Source organism: Camelus ferus, chromosome 6 (genome assembly GCF_009834535.1).
Source record: "Camelus ferus isolate YT-003-E chromosome 6, BCGSAC_Cfer_1.0, whole genome shotgun sequence".
Taxonomy (NCBI): Eukaryota; Metazoa; Chordata; class Mammalia; order Artiodactyla; family Camelidae; genus Camelus; species Camelus ferus.
Genome location: NC_045701.1, coordinates 83,872,996 through 83,891,916, shown reverse-complemented (window position 1 = coordinate 83,891,916; position 18,921 = coordinate 83,872,996). Strand labels below are relative to the sequence as shown.

At 53.5% G+C, this 18,921-nt stretch overlaps 1 protein-coding gene across 2 annotated transcripts in view; it reads left to right on the top strand.

The window, feature by feature from the left end:
• ITPK1 (inositol-tetrakisphosphate 1-kinase) overlaps positions 1-18,921 on the top strand; it is a 146,901-nt gene that overhangs the window by 21,879 nt on the left and 106,101 nt on the right. For both annotated transcript variants that reach the window (XM_032482545.1, XM_032482546.1), the window contains one exon: positions 10,990-11,014. In XM_032482545.1, coding sequence (XP_032338436.1) covers positions 10,990-11,014 — 25 coding nt within the window. The remainder of the gene's footprint in view (positions 1-10,989; positions 11,015-18,921) is intronic.

Sequence of the window (18,921 nt, the reverse complement as noted above, 5' to 3'; positions counted from 1 at the left end):
CAGCAGCACCCTCCTCCAGCCTCCTGGGGGCCAAGGATCTGAGGAGGGATTTCAGCCCCAACGTGGGGCAGTGGCTAGGTGGGGGGGAGGAGAGGCAAGTCTGTCCAGAACAGTTCTTCCTCCAGAAATCCCAGAAGCCTCACCCCCACCAGACCTGGCTGGACCCCGACCCTCACAGGTCATGGGACGAGGATGGGCTTTGCTGACAGATAGTCTGGACTTCCGATTGTGGTTCTGCTATGGCTTGTTTGCTGTGAGTCTGGGTAAGTTTCATTTCATTTCTTTCTTCCTTTCTTCCTGTCTTCCTTTCTTAATACATATGTATTTTTTCCATCTTTATTGAGGTATAGCTGACAAATAAAATTGTAATTATTTACAATGTGATGATTTGATACATGTGCACATTGTGAAAGGAGTCCGACAATCAAGCTAATTAACACCTCTTACCCCCAGATTTACTCTCCCCTCAGCCCCTGTCCTTTTCTTGGTGAGAACAGTTGAGTTCGACTCTCAGCAAATTTCAGTGATACAGCACAGTCTTGTCAGGTGTAGTCACCGTGTTACACGTTAGATCCTCAGACCATGTTCTTCCCCCTCCCCCTCCTCTTCCTCCTCCCCCTCTCCCTCCTCCTCCACCCCCTCCTTCTTCTTCTAACTGAAAGTTTGTCCTTTTACCAGTCTCTCCCCATTTCCTTCTGCCCCCCAGCCCCTGGCAACCACCATTCTCTCTGTTTCTTATGAATTTAACTTAACTTTTTTAAAGACTCCACTTAGAAGTGATACCAAGCAGAATTTGTCTTTCTCTCTCTGGCTTTCTTCACTTAGCATACTGTTTGGTTGAGTTTCTTAACCTCTCTAAATGTCCTCACTTGAAAATATAAGACAGTCACATCCCTTAATGCAGCCTTTGAAATTCATGCTGAGTGTCTGCTGTAGCACATCTCATAGGCCCTCCTGCCCCCACCTCCAAGTCCCACCTCTTCCCCATCCCGTCTCTCCCTGAGTGAGGAGTGAGGGGCCCAGGAATTATTGGTGTTGCCAGCCATTCGTTTGGGTTGTGTCCTGGCCTTTGGAATCTTCCCTGAAATGTGAGGGTCTCAGGGGCACCAGAAGAAGCCACTGCCTGTTTCTAGAGTTGGGTGCTCAGTGCATCTGAAGGGGGCACCCCTGGGCATGTACATGGCAGCTTGGTGCGCTTAGGTGCTGTCTCAGGCTCCAAATGCCTCTGTTTGGGGAATGTCTGTTGCTGCTCCGGGCAACTTGGTAGGGTCTGAGGGCCATGGGCTTCAGTAGGGCCAAGGGGCCTTGGAGTGGAGTGGGAAGGCCTGGGTAGTCTGGGCATCTCATAGGCGGTGAGATGGACCCAGGGGTCAGGAATATCATCCCTCCCCATAATTTACAGCCAAGACTTCTGGGCCTGGGGTCTTAGGTCTCTACCACGCAGGCCCCATGTGTCTCTTCCCATCAAGGACCCCTGTGTTGGCTTTGGTTATACCTAGCACCCCTTGGGAATCCTGGGGGCACCTTGGGGGCTGAGCTCCAGCCTCCTCCTTCCTCGGTGATTGTTGAGGTCCCCGATGAACCTGTGGACAAATTCTGTTCTGTCACCAGCCCACATGTGGACACTTCAAGGGAGTGTCTGAGAGCCCTGGAATGGCAGAGCTGCAAGAGCCTTGGTGTGGGAATGAACAGAATGATGTCCCCCCTCCCCCTGGGTGTCCTCAGAACCTGTGCATATGGTACCTTACACAGTGAAGGGACTTTGCAGAGTGACTGAGGTTAAGGATCTTGAGATGGGAGCCTATCCTGGATTTTCTGGGAGGGGCCAGTGTAATCACAAGGGTCCTTATAAGAGGGAGACAGGAGGGTCACAGGGGGATGTGGCAGCGGAAGCAGAGGTCAGAGTGATGTGGCCACCAGCCAAGGAATGCAGGCAGCCTCTCAAACTGGAAACAGCAAAGGCACGACGTCCTCCCAGAGGAGGGATTGTAGCCCTGCTGACCCATTTTGGACGCCTGAGCTCTGGAGCTGGAAGGAAGATACATTTGTGTCGTTTCAGCCCACTTTGTGGTGATGTGTTACAACAGTAGTAGGAAAGGAATACAGTGTTCATCCACAGGGCCTTTCTGGGACCTCACAGGTGAGGGACTGGGTCAAGATCAGAGCCAGGCTCTGCCTCCCTTCCCTTAATCACAGAGCCGTGGATAAGGCTGTTACTTGACTCCCTGGACCTACGTTCCCACTCCCCATCCAGCAAGTGGTTGGGGGTTGGGGAAATACTCGAATAAGGTGCTTTGTGGTTTAAGTTTTCAGAGACTGGGGGTGAGTCTAACCTCACCTTTCCTTTGATGTGACAGCAGCCGTGGTGCTTGCGGCAGAGGGGCCCAGGGAACCTCAGTGCCCAGAGGTCCTGGCGTTGCCCCAGCTTCAGCTGCTGCTTGGCAGGCCTTCTCCGCTGCACGCCCTGGCAGCCTTCTTCTTGGCCACCCCCACGGCTCAGCTCAAGCAGCAGTCTTCAGTAACCTTCCTGTGTTCACTGCTATCCTCTGGTTGTTTGCTGTATTCAGGGGCCCTGTGGCTGCCAGCATCCCTAGGCAGGGCTTGTGGCTTGGGGGGTCCATTCCTTTGTTCCCCAGCCAGCCCAGAGCTGGATGGAGAAGCCCAGCCAACATTTGATGGCATTCAGATGGGGACTCTGCGCTCCTGTGGTCGGAAGCTCAGCACAGCAGTGGGGCAGAGACCCCGCCCTCAACCACTGTGCTCAGAGAACCCTTCTCTTGGTCTTGAATTCCAGCCCTCGGGCCAGGAGGGAGCTTTCAGTTGTAAGGGAGTGTTAGCAGCAGGATCTGGGTGGATGGAGATGTTTAATCTTACCTGGAATGCAACCTTTAAAAGAGTGTCAACATCCCAGCAGCAGGCCCAGGACACACACTTGTGCAGTTATTTTAAGTGCTTATGGTACCTTGAGAATAGGTGCTAAAAACAACTCAGACCTGCTTGGGTGGGCTTCTCCCTCCCGCAGTGGGGAAGTGTCGGCACAGGGGTTCCTGTCTCCCTTCTTGCTGTAATTTACCTTGCTCCTTGGGCTGATGTTAAAATGACTTTGCATTCTTGGGAATAAGAAACTGCTGTGAAGAGAACTGACTGAGTCATTAGCCCTGAGGCAGGCTGACTGACAGCTCTGCGGGGTTGTGTTTGTGTGTGTGGGGTGCTGGAACCAGCCCTTCCTGATGCCCCTGTGGGTCTTCTGCTTCTAGTAACACTCTCCCCCCTGCAATTTAGGGCGCATCCCTAATTATGAGAAGGAAAAATCATAGCACCTGCAAGGGGGTAGTAAAAGACCTAAAGAGAATTTCAAGTGGAGAATTTTTATATTGAAAAGTGGCGGCTTGTCAAGTGGCATTAAGGGAATTCCAACATTTGTTTTCAGATGAAAAGTCGAGGTGATTTCCAGTGTGAAATGGTGACACTTTGGATACAGCAGAACACATTTTTGGGTAGTCCCCCCTCCCCAACCTGAAAGCTGAGGTGTGAGGTTTTAAAGTGCCTCGGTAGTGAAGGCCTTTCAGCCCTGGTGGTTCTGCTTTCTTCCTGGAGGGGCCGGGAAGGTGAGTCACTAGCTCGGCTTCTCACCCACATCCTGGGTTCATGAGGAACAGCCACTTCCAGGGACCCTGTGGGCTTGTTCTAGGTCTGAAGGAACACGCTGACTCATGCCACTGCGTCTGCTGCATGGCAGGGACCCTCTGGCTTGCCTGCCTCCTCCAGGCAGGCCACCTAGTATGGGGGAAGGTCTTCTTTAGTTACCAGAGTTGGTGACTGTCCAATTAGGGGAAGGGTTTTATTAGCTGCCCCTACCACTAAAAAAAGGACATATGGCAGCTTCCAGTTTATTTAGTTCTTTCTTGGAGCTGTCTAAATGATTCAGATGTTTGTACTGGCTTTAAAATTCTCTTCGTATGTTGCCTTTGTATTGGGCCATTTCGGTTTATGGCATTGTTAAGAGGAGGAAAATCCAAATTACGAAACCATCAGCAAGTGGACCAGGCTGCTGAGGAAGCAGACAGGCAGGGATGCTCAGGGATGGAGCCCTGGCCCCAGGAGGCTGGTACACTTATTCAGGAAGTGCTTGGGGAGCTCCTACCAGGTGAGGGGGTCTGTGGTGGGCAGGGGGCACAGAAATAAAGAACACACTCTCAGCCCTCAGGGGCTTATGGCCCAAAACTGAGCACAGAGCTGTCTTAGGTGTCCAATGGCTCTGTGGCTAATCATTTCCGCCCAGGAAAGGGGTAGAGAGCAGCCTCTTGGTGAGTATGATGTTTGAGCTGCTCTGGATGAATGAGCAGGAGTTTGCCAAGGGAGGAAGGGCATTCCAGCAGAGGGAACAGCTCTGCAAAGGCACAGAGTTAGGTCAGGCCTGGATGTTTTTCTAGCACAGGGTTTCTCTTGGGAGAGTTTGATGAAATGAGGGACTGGTGCTACTTCCCCGGCCCCTGACGCCTTGTAGGCTGCATCTCCAAATGCCGTGTGCTAGGTGTTGTGCTAAGAATTTGGGGTGTAGGCAGAGGGCACAGCCTTGTTTTCTCAAGGACTGTTTATCAGTCAGGATAGACCTGGTTAAGCTGCGATAACAAGCATCTCTGAGAGGTTCGCAACAACAGGTTTATTTATAGCTCATTCAGGGTCCACTCTGGACCTAGGTGACTCTCCAGGGCTGGTGTCCTCCTGTGGTAGCTCAGCACTGGTCCTCTGCATCCTGGCATTTCTCATATTCTTGGCACTGTGAACAGATGATTCTTTGTTTTAGGAGCATTGTAGGGTCTCTGTCTTCTGGATGCCAGAAGCACTCCCCCTAGTTGTAACAATCAAAAATGTCTTCAAGTGCTTCGAAATGTCCCCTGGGGGCAAAAGTACCCCGATGGAGAACCACTGCTAAGCTGAAGGTCCTCTTAATGTTTTTTTTTCTGGTTCCCAGCCTGGCTTTATTGCCACTCAGCCAGGTTTCTTTCCAGGAGTGGGTCTGGGCTGGCTTTGGGGGCTGTCTGTGCTTCCACAGCTGCTGAGGACCAGGAGGACTGGCTGGAGGCTGGGCCACTGGCAGCTGAATGCTTCTGCTTAGAATAGACATGGGTCATTTCTGTGCGCATTTCCTTGGCCAAAGCTACATGGCCGTGCCTAACTGGAGTGTGTGTGTGTCCAGGGGGGTGCCCAGTAGGAGAAGTGCCACATTGATGGCCACCATTAATGTCCACTTTACTAGCTCTTAGCCTCATAGGGGTCAGCATTGTGGAGCCAGGCAACTTCCATATCTGTGCTCTGTTCTGGGGTGCAGGGTGCTGAGGAGGGTGGGAGCCGAGGAGGACTCCTGAGGAGCTGACCTCGAGCGTGGGTTAGGTGGAGATGCTGGCCTGGCATTTGGGGTGGTAGGGACAGCGTGTCCCTCTGCACACCCGGGTGAGAGGGGAGGCCCAGCTGCCCGTTTAGGGAGCCCTGAGTCCTCGGGAGGCATGGCGGGGGCCCTTCCCTCTGCAGGCCAGGGCGAGTGGGGTGGGGTTTGCCTGCAGGCCTCGTGGTGCTAAAGGGCCTGTTATTCTGGGCTCCTGATGTCTGGTAATTACCACGCTGTGCTACAGATGACTGGGATGCGAACGAACGGGCCTGGCTTCCCGCTTACATAATCACACATTTCCCGGCCCTGAGTGGTTTTTAGCGCTGGTGCAGGTGCAGCTTCTCTCTCTCCCTGCCCGTTGGTGGGGGGCGCCGGGTTTCCGGGTCATCCCCTCTACTTGGAATTGCTCCGAGGGGGCCTGGCCGGCCTCCCTGTGCCACTGGCTTGCCTGGCAGGCCCTTTCTGCAGCGGCTTGCCCCCACCCCCCCGCTGTGGCCATCCCTCTGCTGTGCCTGGGAGGGAGGCATGTGGCTGTGGCTTTGCATTTTGTGGGAAAGCAGTTCTTGACGAACCCCAGGGCCCCCGTTTTGGCAAACATCACTCTTCTTTGCTGCGCTGCTCTCTTGGATGCCTGGAATTCGCCCAGCTCTCACGGGACTTTCTCTCCTTGTTGGCCAGATGTACTGTCATTCTCTCTCTCCTGCTGATTCACCGTGTCCTGTGCTTCACTTGCCTGCAGCCCTTGTGTCTCATACCTGCGCTGGGAGATCCCATTGGGCTGCAAAGTTCAGACCCATTTAATGGATGTGCAACACGTCCTGTGCCGGCTGCTGGTTTTTGCTGGCCCTGCTCTGCTGTGAGGCAGGCCTGCCGGTCGTCCCAAGGTGTCCCGCGTTAACCTTCCTGATGCCGCATCCAGCAGCTGGGCCTCAGGCCTCATGTGGCCTCCCAGTGGTTTGGGCTGGTGCCTCCTGGTGGTCCTGCCTCCCAGTCTTCTGAGACCTCACTCTTTCCTGCTCCTCTTTCTTTTGGCCTCTTTGCTGGACTATTTTCTTGTCCCTTCTTAACACCAGGTCATTCAGGGTAACTTTTGTCATTTGCAGGAAGTGAGTTCCCCTGTCACTCAGCACCTGCTGTAGTTAGGCAGGACAATGGCCAGTGACAGAAACTCAGAAACTGAACGTCCAGAGAGGGCATGCTCTAGGCCGGCTGGACTGCAGCCTTGACCTCTGGCAAGAGCATGATGGCCATTTCTCCTGCTGTGGCCTCGTTCTGGAGAGTCTGGCTACACAGAGGCCATGATGTCCACTTTGTGCTGCTGACAGTCCCCCAGGACCTGTCCTGGAAAGGACCAGGGCTGGCCTGGCTCGGGTCTCACGCCCATCCCACAGCTAAGTGAGGTGCCAGGCCACGTGCCCACTTCTGGAGGGGCTGCAGCCCCCCAGTTGTTTGTTTGCCCATCAGAAACACGTGGCATGGAGGAGAGCCAGTCCCGGGAGGCAGGTGGGCAGGGCGAGCAGAAGTAACAGGCCCGCAGCCCCCGCGTGGGCCCAGCGGCCCTGCTTAGTGGGTTCCAGGATTCTCCCCACTTGCCGGGTCCCTTTGAGTCTGGTTCCATGTTCTCCTCTTGGGGACTCCCCCTGCCTCCTCTACTTGTGCCTGCCTCCAGACGGTTCCTGAATGGTCTGCTCAGCTCAGTCCTGGGCTTCTAACCTCCTGGCACCACCGCCATAAAAAAAAGTTAACCGTCTTCCTGTGATGCACCCTCCTGTCCTCTCCTGGTGCTGGGGTGGGGCCTCGGCCCGCTGCGCCCAGACAGGGAGCATCACAGCCAGTTCTGCTTCTTTTGTGACCTTTACTCCTGTCCCTGAGACCTGGAGCGGCTTCCCCTGAACGAACAAGCCGTGCCCCTCCCTGGACACATATGGTCCCGCTGCTTCTCAATCAACAGGGGTTGCTCCTTGTGGATGAGCAGCTGTTCCACACCTGAGGACACCTCCTCCTGGGAGCTCGAGGAGCGTCGAATCCCTGCCAGGCCCTGCCCTTCACCTCCTGAACCAGAGTCTTCAGGGCCCAGCCTTGAATTAGTACTTTTGACGAGCTCCAGGGATGATTCTCAGTCATCCCTCCTGGCGTTTGCGACCCATGATCCACGGGGTAAAGGCCAGGCTGGAACACTCTGGGCCCCTGGGGCATGCCCAGCTTCTGTCCATGTCTCATCGCTCCCACCTGCCCTCTCGGTGGGGCTTATGCTCCCACACCCCCAGACGTCTTTTGGAAAGCAGGACACTCATGAACTTCTCTCCAGTGTCTGTCTGTAGTTTCCCTTCAGTTTTTGTTCAAATAGCAAATGCGGCCTCCTCCCTGAAGCCTTCTTTGATTGCTCTCTCTTTTCCCCTGAAAAATTTAAATTCCCCCATATGCTCCCCTTGGATGTCTGGGGAAGGTGGCGGGTGGGGAGGGGTAGTCCCTTTGGCGAAGTGGATCCCCTCTTCATCAGATAGCCAGCTTTTGGAAAAGCAAGTTTATACTATGAGTTGTGAGGTAGACATCTGTCCAAAACTCATTAATCCAAGATTTATTTAGAAAGCAACAATTTCGGAGCCTGTATTTTCTTGAGGTGCAGGTTTTAAGTAAAATTCTTTAATTATTTAACTTTTATTGTTAACTGTTTCTGTAATTTTGGAAGTAATATCTGTGCTTATTGTAGAAAAGCTAGAAACCTCAAGAAAATAGAAAGAACCACACATCACTTTACTGCTGCAGCCACAGTTAACACCGCAGTGTGTTCCCTCCTGATCTGTTTCCCAGGTACCTGAGGACTTAAATGGGCCAAGAATCCTAAACTGGACGCTCCGATGGGTGACAGTCCAGTGGTGCCGGAATGGGTGTCATTTCAGCTCCTCTTTGAGTGGAACTGGGAAACTTTTCTAGATAGACCCCGAGTTCCTCTGTTTCACTTCATCAGTTGGTCGACTAGCCTATGCCTTGATGAGGCGTCTACCTTAGGCCAGACTCTGTGAATGCCGGCAACTATTAATTTAAAAACGTATTTTCTTAGTTTTGGGGCATGTTAGAGGCACATGGCACAAAATTCAAGAGGTGCGTGAGGGCAAGAAAGAAGTCTCCTCACCCCACCTCCTGGCCGCACTCTCCTTGCCCTTGACCAGAGGCCAGGCCACAGCTATTTTCTGGTTGTACTTTCAGATTCTCTCTGCAAGCTCGCTCTTTTTCCTGGGTGTTTTTTTTTTTTTTTTTTGACCCAAATAACCGTGTACAGCCCACGGGGTTTGCACCTTGCACACACGGAGATAACGAATGCCTCGTGGGCGCCTGGAGCCCTTCCTCGTTCTTCCTAACTGCTGCGTAGTATTCCTTTGACCACACATGGTTCTTTAGTGGCCGCTCTTTAGGGGTTCAGGTGCTGCCGGGCTCCTGCTCTCACAGGCAGTGAGTGTGGCAGTGATCGTCCACAGCCTGAGACGCTTTGCCTGGTCGTGTGTCTGTGGGGTAGGATCCTGGAGTTGGGGTTTTCAGGAGGAGCAGTTTAATCACTCGCCGAGTTCTCTGGTTTCTCTTCCCTTCTCCCACTCCTGTCTCCCTCCCTCGTTCGTCCCCTTCTCTCGCTTCCCCTTTGGTATCATGACTCAATTTCTGAAGTTTCTGACTAGGGCCAGATTTCAGGAGCCTGCTGCTTGGGAAATGAAGGCTGTTGGTACCTTTGTTCTGCCAAAGTTCCAGATGCAGAAGGGAGCCCTGGCAGGTTGACACCTTATTTTCCTGATGCGTGGCAGTGCCGTGCGTGGGATCCCAACACAACAGGGAATGTGGTTTTCCACCTGCCTCCCCAGGCTCCCCGCTGCACCAAGGCCCTGGAGCACGGAGACCAGGCTTGCCCTTCTTGGTGCCTCCTGAGCCAGCTGTGCCGGGACCGTGTGGCCAGCCCGGCTCCAGAGCCAGCGCCCGTGCTCCTAAGGCTGCTTGACCTAAGCTTGCTGGTCAGAGCGGTGGGTGATCACTGCAGAAGTTGCTGTGAGCACTCACGGGGCCTTAGCTCCTCTTACCACACGAGTATCTGGTGTACGTGTGGGCTGATGTGCATGGAAAGGGGCGCCGAGCCCTCTTTTCTGCCAGAGACGTAGTCAATCCTGTACTTAGAGCTCCAGGTGGCAGAGAAACTGCGCTGGGTCCTGGGAGCTCAGCCCCACTTGAGGTTTTCAGTCTGTCCTCAAGATCACTTTCTTTTGTTTCTCTTATTTTATGGGTTCCATCTGTCTTCAGCGTTAGAGTCCTATTTTCGTTTTAGGAGAGACAGGGGGAAGGAGAGTGGGAGCTTCCTGGGCTGGTGTCTGATGTGGACAGATTGAAAGTGACCGCAGCTGGCTTCCTAAGGACGTGAGAGCCACACACAGGGATAATCTGGATGCCGAGAGAATTAACTTGGAGAGAAAAACCAGGTGGGACCTGGCGCCTGGCAGAAGCCCTCTCCACCTGGTGTGGGTCACGTATACACACGCCTCAGGCTGTCTCCTTCTGTCTGTCTGTCTATGTGAGATTTCCCTCTCAGCTGTTGAAGATCTCCATCCCAGAGCTGGGGCAGAGGTTGGGCAGGGTGAGGAGACACGTTGGACCTAACCTGGCTGGTTGCAGTCACTTGCCAAGTGACTGTGGCAGGTTATTGCCACCAGTGCTCCCCTGGGGCCAGGATGGTCTGGGAATGAGGCAGGGGCTCTGAGGTGTCCACGGGGCTCAGAGATGAATGATGTGGATTATGAGCTGGTTCCTGGTAATGCACTCTGTCCCCCTGCTGTGGGCTCTGGTGGCTCAGGGCTCAGCTGTGGTGTTCAGCCCGTCCCCTCATGAAGTCAGAGAAGCTGATGGATATTGGCTGCCATTCCTTCCAGAACTGCAGAGAAGCTGATGGATGGCGAGGACGCTGAAAGCATCGACCACTGTGGCTTTCAGATTGGGCTCCTCGGGGCCTGGGGTCCTGTGAGGTGTTAGGGGTAGAGGGGAGGGCGGCCAGGCATGTCCCACAGTGTGACCTGGTCACCTCTTTGCTGTGTCTTGCTGTCTCACATAGTGGCCTCCTTGAGAATTCTGCTTACTGCCTGGTGGTCAGGAGGTGCTGGGGAATGCTAGTTGAAGGAGCTAAAGGACAGATGTGAGAACTGGTAGGTGTCACTTCCGCTGTGTTGTGTGGGGTGACGTGCCTGCTCACCATCGCTGAGATGTTTCCCCCAGGCTTTGTGCGTCCCCACCCTGAGACTGTGAGCCCTGGCTGTTTTGTTGGCGTGGTCCAAGCTGGAGCTGCGCCCACGAGGGCCGTGCCCCGGGATTGGAGTGGGAGACCGCTGGCCACGAGGAAGATGAGCAGACTCCAGCCAGGTTCCTCTGGGCAGCCAGCCCGTTCTTTCAGCCCGAAGCGGGCATTGAGGACTGGCTGGGGGTTCCTAAACCTCTCCCTTGAAACTGAGGCCAGAGAGGTGCTGCCGTCCGGTCTCCTCACCATCCTGCCTTTAGCTGGCTGTAGTGAAGGTTCTGGAAGGATGCTTCCTGCCCTCTGGAGTAACCAGTGTTTTCTTTGTTTTTCTCCACAGGAAGCGAGGGATAGAAGTCGTGCAGGTGAGTACAGACCATGCCCTGGCCATTGTTCGGGTGGACGGCCTGCAGGGCTCACCTTCCCCCTCCCCGAGGAGTCTGGCGCTCGGCCCTCCCCACCTGCTCTTACTCCCCCCCCCATGGAGTGGACATGATTGCCACCCCGCAGGACGCCAGTTGGGGCTGGTGGCCCCTCGGGTTTGTGGAGTTGCTGTGCTTTGTCGGTGGAAGGAGCTGACTGGGGGAGCGGTGGGGCCCTTGGTGGGGGTGGGGGTGGGCAGGGTGAGCCAGACACCCGTGGCCCATGGTTCTGGCTGCCACCGTGGCCCTCTGGGCCTGTCCTTGGCTCTGCTGAGGGAGCTCAAGCCCCTCCGGGCTCTTCCCTGGCTGTTAGCCTTCTGCGGATGTATCTTCTCCCACTTGGACCGTCCTTGTGTTAGGCCGACATGGTGTCATCTCCTCCACCTCTCCGTCATCACCCCTTTTCTGCTCTCAGTGACCATATCTGATCTTCCCTATGGCCCTTGGCTCCTGGAGGGTGGACTGAGTCAGTGGGGCTCCTGACCCCTGTGTTGCCTCACTCTGGGTTGGACTTGGGTCAGATGCTCATTGGTGGGAGGAAGGAGGGAAGGAAGGATGGAGAGAGAAGCTTTCCCGGGGCATGGGGCTGGCTCTGTGGGCCCCAAATAGATGTCCAGGCTCGGACAGCAGCAGTAATGCCACACGGTTTGCTCTGAGAGTGGAGGGGTGGGGGACAGGTCTCAAATGGGAGCCCTCTGGTCAGCTCCATGTGTCCTGGCTGTTACGGCTCATGAGGGATGGGAAGTGGGGCATTTCCGTGTAGACATGAAGATACGCTCAGACCCTTTGTGAGGGGCAGGCCGTGACATCTGCACCAGAGGTTATGCCTGGTACCTGACGGGTACTTGTGAGACCCGAGAGTGGCCTGGTTGTGTTCACTGCCTTCCTTGCTGTCCCTGTCCAGGATGAATCTGTATGTCCATGCAGCTCGGCTGGTGGCCCTTCTCCTGGCCTGGCAGGCCTCTTCCAGCTGTAACCACAGAGGCTCACTCAGGTGGGGGCTAGATCAGGCCTGGCCCCCTGCGAGAATATCTGTGGGAGATATTCTGAGAAGCTCTCAGAGCCCTCCTTGTTAACTCCGGCCCAGTCTCCCCCCCCTAGCCGGGAGGCCCCTCCTCAGCACTGCAGGAGAGGCTCCCCACACCTGGCAGGTTCAGCAGGCGGTGGTCTCAACCCTCTGCTCCTGGGACCAGGGTGGGGGCGGTTGGTAGGGCGAGGCTGGGCATCTGTTTGGCTGCCATGGTGGAGGACTGCTGAAGTCTTCCTTCTGGCCTCCCTCATCAGAGCCTGTGGTTGAACTTGTTACTCGGAGGCTGAGGTTTGTTTTGGGAGAGGAGGTAGTTTTTGGAAGCCTCTCAGTGGCCGTGGATTTTTTCATCCTGCCTCACGTAGGCTCTGCAGAGTGGCAAGATCTGCACTGAGCTTTTTTGTGGACCTCAGTTCCTCCAGCCATCAAGAGGGGGAAGTCAGAATTCAGGAAGGGCTAAGAAGTGTGCTTTCGGGGCCAATTCTGATTGTTCAGTAGTGGGTGCCTGGAAGATTCTAAATCTGTGAGTGGCTGAGGACAGGAATTGACTGATAATGCATGCTAGGGGTCCAGGAGTGGGCAGAGGAGGTACCGTTGTATATGTGTCACTCTGGAGCTAGGTGTCTCACACCTTTCCTGCTCCAGGCTGCTTCGGCTTAGTTTTGTCCCTTAGTCCTTCTGATGGTTACCTTGGAAGCCCCCAGATCCTTTGTAGATGCCACTGTCCCCACCACCAAGGCCCAGACCCATAGTTGGAGCTAGAGTTGCAGGTTACATGTGAGGGCCGGGTGCTTCCCTGAGGTTAGCTAATCCTCTCATCAGGGTCCACGAGGAAATTTCTGTTGGGAGGCATTTTTAGAGGAGATGAATTCACATGCTCACCAACAAACACTGCTTTTAAAGGAGGAAGAAATAATGCCCTTCCACCAATACCTGATTTCTGTTCACACGAGATCCCAGACTGTAACATGGTGGGATGCCACCCCTACCGTGAGAGAGGAGGGGAGCTTCAGGATGTGAGGGACAACCCAGGGGTCAGTGTGTTCACTTTACGTGGGTTCCCGGGAGGACTCAAGCCTTTAATCTGCTTAGTCTGTGGTGGAACGGGAAACTGGAGCCATTGTTTTAGAACGTACCAGGCAGAGGAAGAGTTATAAAATCTTTCTTGGTGTGCCTGCTGTTCATTTTGGCGATGGCTTGGGGGAGGAAGTGGCAGCTAGGGCCAGAGTGAAGGCAAGCTGGATGCTTTCCACATCAGCATCTAAAAATAAAACCCACCGCGACGCCTCTCTGTTCACCTCCTCCTGGCATCCCCTAATGTTTGGAGAACTTGAAATTTCAAGATGTAGAGAAAAGGCTCTTTGCAGAAATTGGAAACCAAGCCACTTGGCTGGTTTTTCAAAGTCAGCCGAGCCTCTGTGCACCATGATCCCAGGCTGGTGGGCCATTGGATGCTGGAGTTTGGGCGCTTGCCAGTCCCTAGGTGTCAGTGATTAAAGAGGATGAGAATAAGCCTGCTGCCAGCCACCACCCAGGATTTCCTGTCTCAAATGCGCTGAAGGGCATTGCCCCATTTTGTGCAGCCACCTGGTGATGTGAGTGGTGTTTTCATGTCCATTTTAGGGATTAGGAAACTGAGGCTCAGAATGCTGTGATTTCCCTTGGGGAGTTCAGCTGGGTTTGAGTGCAGTTGGTTTGTCTCTAAAGCCCATGGCTCTTCTGATACCTGGGTCTCCTCTGCATGTTAATAGACTCTTCCATTTACTAAACTCTTCCATTTACTTTGGCTACTGTTTTAAAAAAGGATGTTGGGGCCTAGGGTCAGGAACCAAGACTGTTAAATGGTAGTGAGACCTGCAGTGTTTGTCTTGGTCATGGGAGTTGTTCTTCCTGCTACTTAATGGCAGTAGTAACACTCTTGAGTGTTAGCATTTATCGGGTACTGCTGTATACCAGGCAGTGATGCCGTTTACTTGAGGGAAGTATTTTTGTGTCACCTCTCCAAGGCTGAGGGGAAGCACGTTTAAGAAAGTAAATCTTGCAGCTCCTCAGCTTCCTCATGTGCCGACCTGCTTGGGAAGGAGCTTGGAAACTCACGCTGGCCCTCCTCCCGTCTCTGCAGAGGCAGTAGTGCATGTATTGGGGGGGGCAAGACCACATGGGTTCATGTTTCTGGCCGTGTGACCTTAGGCCAGCTGCTTAACCGCTAGGTGCCTCAGGCTTCCTGTCTGTAAAATGGGGATAATAGTGGTGCCTGTCCCCTGGGATCTAGTGAGGACTGAGTTAATTTGGGTACTGTAGTTGGCACACAGGATGCTGGTCGTCTACAGAAGAACCCCACACTCATCACCCACAGGCAGATGTGAACCTGCTGGGCGCTCCCAGGGCATGCAGCCTTCCTGGGCGCCGTGTGGCTGCGTGATCCTGGGCAGGTGAGGTAGTTTCAGATCTTTGCTTGCAATAAAACTGAAAGAGGGCTTGAGTGAGTTGTCCGCTGCTCAAACATTAAAAATGAGTTTTAGTAATAAATTACTGTGATTCTTGCCATATAATTCTAAAGGAATTCAGAGAATTTGCTATGGCAAATCTCTTTGCATTCTGTCTTTTTATTTATTAGAATAGGTGCTTTCAGCCCTATAAAAATTGAAAAATGGAGATAGAATTGATAATAAACTCTGCTTTATTATAGCAGTAGGTAATAGTCATCTGTGGATACATGAAGTACTTCTAAAAATTACCATTTATTTCTTCTGAGATGTATTTCTAATAAGGTTTAATTTTTACGATTATTACTTATATACATTTGTAATATATTTCTGTTGTATCGATCAATTATGTACTAATAGTAATTATAACAGGAATTCAGTCCAGAAGAAAGATTTTGACACTAACAGCTATATGGTCAAATGAAATTGAAAAATTAAAACATTTATATACATATTATTTTTTTGTCTCGTGGTAGGATAGACTAATCAACGAAAGGCCTTCAAACATAAAATACCCTAGTGGCAGAAACATGTCTGAGGGACGTGGATTGGAAATTGGGAGTTTGAGGAGGCAGAAAGAGCGTTGCTAGCTTTCTAAATAAATGTTTAAGAAGAATCTGATTCCGTAATTTTAAGATGAATGACGTTGCATCTCAAATTGCTGTGGTATTTAGATTCCACTGGATCCATTTAAAAGAGAAACAGTAACAGTCTTATTTTGAAATGTTAATATTTACAACATGTTGGAAATTACGTCCTCTACAAGCATTTAAACTTACTTAAACTTACGTTGAGAAATTTTAGATGTCAACTTGAGAATGTGCAAATAGATACCTAGTTTTAAACATTCATTTTGGGGGGGTTGGTTTGAAGGCCACTGCTTCAGAGCATTACCCCATTTACTCCTCAGAATGAGGCTCTGGGCGGGTACCACCTTGGGGAAGGGGCAGCAGCTGGGCTCTCAGGCCATCCAGAGGCCCTGCTGGGGCTGGGCCTGTGCCTCTGCTGAGACCCAGAAGGCCTTGGCAGTGGGCTTGTCTGTAGGCCAGCTGGCCTCCCCTAACTTGGGTCTGTTAGGCCAAGTGATGCTGGATAATAAGGAACACCTGCCGTTACCTGCGTGGGTAGCCATGAGAAGCCCCAGGTGAGCCCAAATCTGGCAGGGCTGGAGGAGTGGAAGTCCTGCTCTGTGATCAGTGCAGGGGCTTAGGCGGGAGCACAAGGGGAGAGTGGGACAAGATGCCCTCCACTGTGTGTCCTGAGGGCCTACTTGGCATGACGGTAGTGGTCGCAGGTACCTGTGTGCCTCAGTTTTCTCTGTGCTGTTGTAATGAGGGTGCTGGACACACAGGCCCCCTTGACTCCTCCATTTCAGGTGTTAACAGTTGGCCTTGCTGAGCCGATGAGGTGAGTACCCCTCGTAGCCAGCAGGTGCAGATTGGGAAGACTGGGCTGTCCTTGCAGCAGTGTTCAGCAGACGTTTCCTGGGTGCCTGCTAGCTACTGGGCTGCAGGTGCTGGGGACTCACAGAGGCCAAGGCCAGATCCCTTCAGCTATCAGAAGTCTGCAGTCAGCAGCCAGAGGCCAGCGTGGGTAGGGCTTATGGGCACAGGCTATTAGGAGGGTCCTTACCCAGTCTGGTAAGTCAGGAAGGCTTCCTGGAGGAGGGCAGGGTGAGCCTGGCTAGCGGTGATGAGCCTTGTCCACTTGAGAGAGCCTGGCTGAGAGGTAGATTCAAGCCCACATCCCCGGCCAGGGCTGGACCCACTCCCTGGGCCCTTCTGCTCCCAGAACAACTAGGTGCTAAACTGAGTGCTGAGCCCAGCCCAGCCATCACTGCTCCTCCACCCAGTGAACCTTTGCGGGAAGAAAACATTCCTTGGCCGCTTGGGTCATCTGTGGCCTGGGGCTCTGCTGAGGGCCGGGCAGGACGCCTTCCCCTAGGAACATTTTCCACTCTGGCCTGATCTGTGCGGAAGGCTTGGGAGAGAAGCCTTTGAGTTCTCCGTCCCTGGACCCCATCGCCCCTTTCTAGTGCAGCCGTGAATCTAGTGGAAGAAGAGAGGACAACGTGCCTGTCGCCTTGCCTGTCTGCGGCCTCGGCATCCTCGGGGAGACGTGCTCTGCAGCCCACCCCCCGCCCCGCCGTGGTCCCTGGGTTCTCTTTCACCAGTTATTTTCAAAGCGCGGGGCGGGGGGAGGGGGCGGAGATGACTGTTAGCACAAGAGGCGTTGGAGGCTTATTTTAAAATGCAAATGAGCAAGCTGTAAGTGTGAGAAGTACAGTCGCTGATTCTAGATTCATTGTCCTCCTTCCAAATTCCTTGAGAATTCAGACATTACGAAAACCAGTCTCTGGAGCAGCCGCTGTTTCTCAAGTGGGTGAGCGAGTAAATACATTTCCCCAGCTTGCAAGAGAGTGACGGGCGGGCAGCAGGCCTCTCGTGGGGGTTTCTCCAGAGCTGTGGCCTGCTTGAGACGTTGGAGTTCTTTGTGGATACGTTTGCCCCCTTTCTGCACAAACCATTCAGGGCAGGAGGCTGGGTGGTGGATGATCAAGCAGAAAAGGAAAGACTAAGAGAGACAGACGCCGAGAGCAGGCCCCGTGCCCCTCGCTGGGCGCTGGAGTTGAAGGGGCGTGGTGACAGCGGTCCCAAGCCCATGGGCAAGCCTGGGGGGTGGGAGGGCTTGTCCGTGCTGCAGTGGGGGCTTGTGAGGACCTGGGGGCAGTGGGCAAGTGAAGGGAGGGTGGGCAGTGGGTGGGGAAGGCCTTGTAGGGAAGTTGATGGCTCTTGATACAGAATAAACCAGGCATAGGGATGGGTGGGGAGGTGAGGTATTTGAATGTCATTTCAGGCAGGGAGCACAGTGTGTACAAGGGCCCGGAGGCTGGGAAAAGGGGTCTGCTGACTGCCAGTGGAGTGGTTTGGAAGCACTGAGGCCTTGGCCGTGAGGGAGTCGGCAAGTAGCCAGTCTGGAGAGGGCAGCAGGGCCAGACCACAAGAGGGTCGAGTGAGCTGTTCACGGGGCGCTGGGCATGGGGCATCAAAGTGCTTCTCTGTGGGAGAGTGTGTGCCCCAGTTAGATGGGGAAGAGCCCACCAGGAGGGTACGTGGTGGGTGACTCGACAAAGCTGGACGGAGGGTGAAGAGCTGGGTCTTCCAGTTGGAGGCTGGGGCCTTGGCCTCACGGGGGCACTGGGGTCTGGCTGGAATGAAGGCAGCAGTGGATGGCAGGGGAGACAGTGATGCCCGGGGGGGTGGTGGTGTTGGGAGGGAGAGTGAGGGGTCAATTCTCAGACTGCAGGTGCAGCAGGAGGAGCAGCTGGGGAGGGAGTGCTGGCTCGGACAGGTGTGCTGAATGCAGGAGCGAACGTTCCGTAGCTGGACTGACTTCCTCATTTAGAGCCGAAAGGAGAGTCACGTGGCTGAGTGAGTCGTGTCCTTCTCTCCAAGGATTATAGATGCTGAATTCTCCAGTTTTAAAAAATGTATGTTCTTTAGGTAATATTTTCACATGATTCAGAGATTGTTTTTAAAAAGTACACAGTTAAAGATGTCAAATGATTAATGCCCAGCTGGGTTCCCTCTGCCACCCACACCCTCTCCAGGGTGACCCAGCTGGCCCACCTTGGTGCCTCCTGGATTTTATTTCCAGGTAGTTGGGGCCCAGGTATGGTGGGACACCTGTGAGCATTCTTCCTTCCGTCTGCTCCCTGTGCTGGGTGCTCTGGAGCCCAGTATAAGGGGCTTGGGGAATATTGGTTGCCTTGGTGTTTCTTGGGGCCCTGGCATCCTTGCAGCCAGAAGGACCCCTGGCAGGCATCTGGCCACTTCCTTGTGGGCAGAGGCTTTCTGAAGGACACCTGAGTGCGACTCTGACCCAGCCCTCCAGGGAGGGTGGACGTGGGGTTGGGAAGTGGGCTCTGCACAGAATGTTTCCATGTGGTCGTTTGGGCCCATTATTGGGATATAGACTGTTCTTGGCCGTGCTTGAGCTCCCCGTGGAACCCAGAGGGCTGGGTTTGAAGTTCCCATTAGTCTGTTTTCAGACTGTGTGTGATCTCACTTTCCTCATCTCTGAAATGGGATTGCTCTTACCACACGGGACCTGAGCCACCTTATAGAAGCTCAGGGATTGTGGGTTTGTTTTCTCTCATCCTTTGTTACGAATGGTGTGCCTTTTGTGTGTGTGGCGGGGGATACAGTATAGGTGAAACTGCTGCTTAGAAAAATACGTTGTCTAGTGTGAAGAATGTCATCTTTTTGTCCCCCCACTGAAGTAACTCTTTTGGGTGTCTAACTATTGTGGATTTTAGCTTGGTTCCTTTTCAAAAG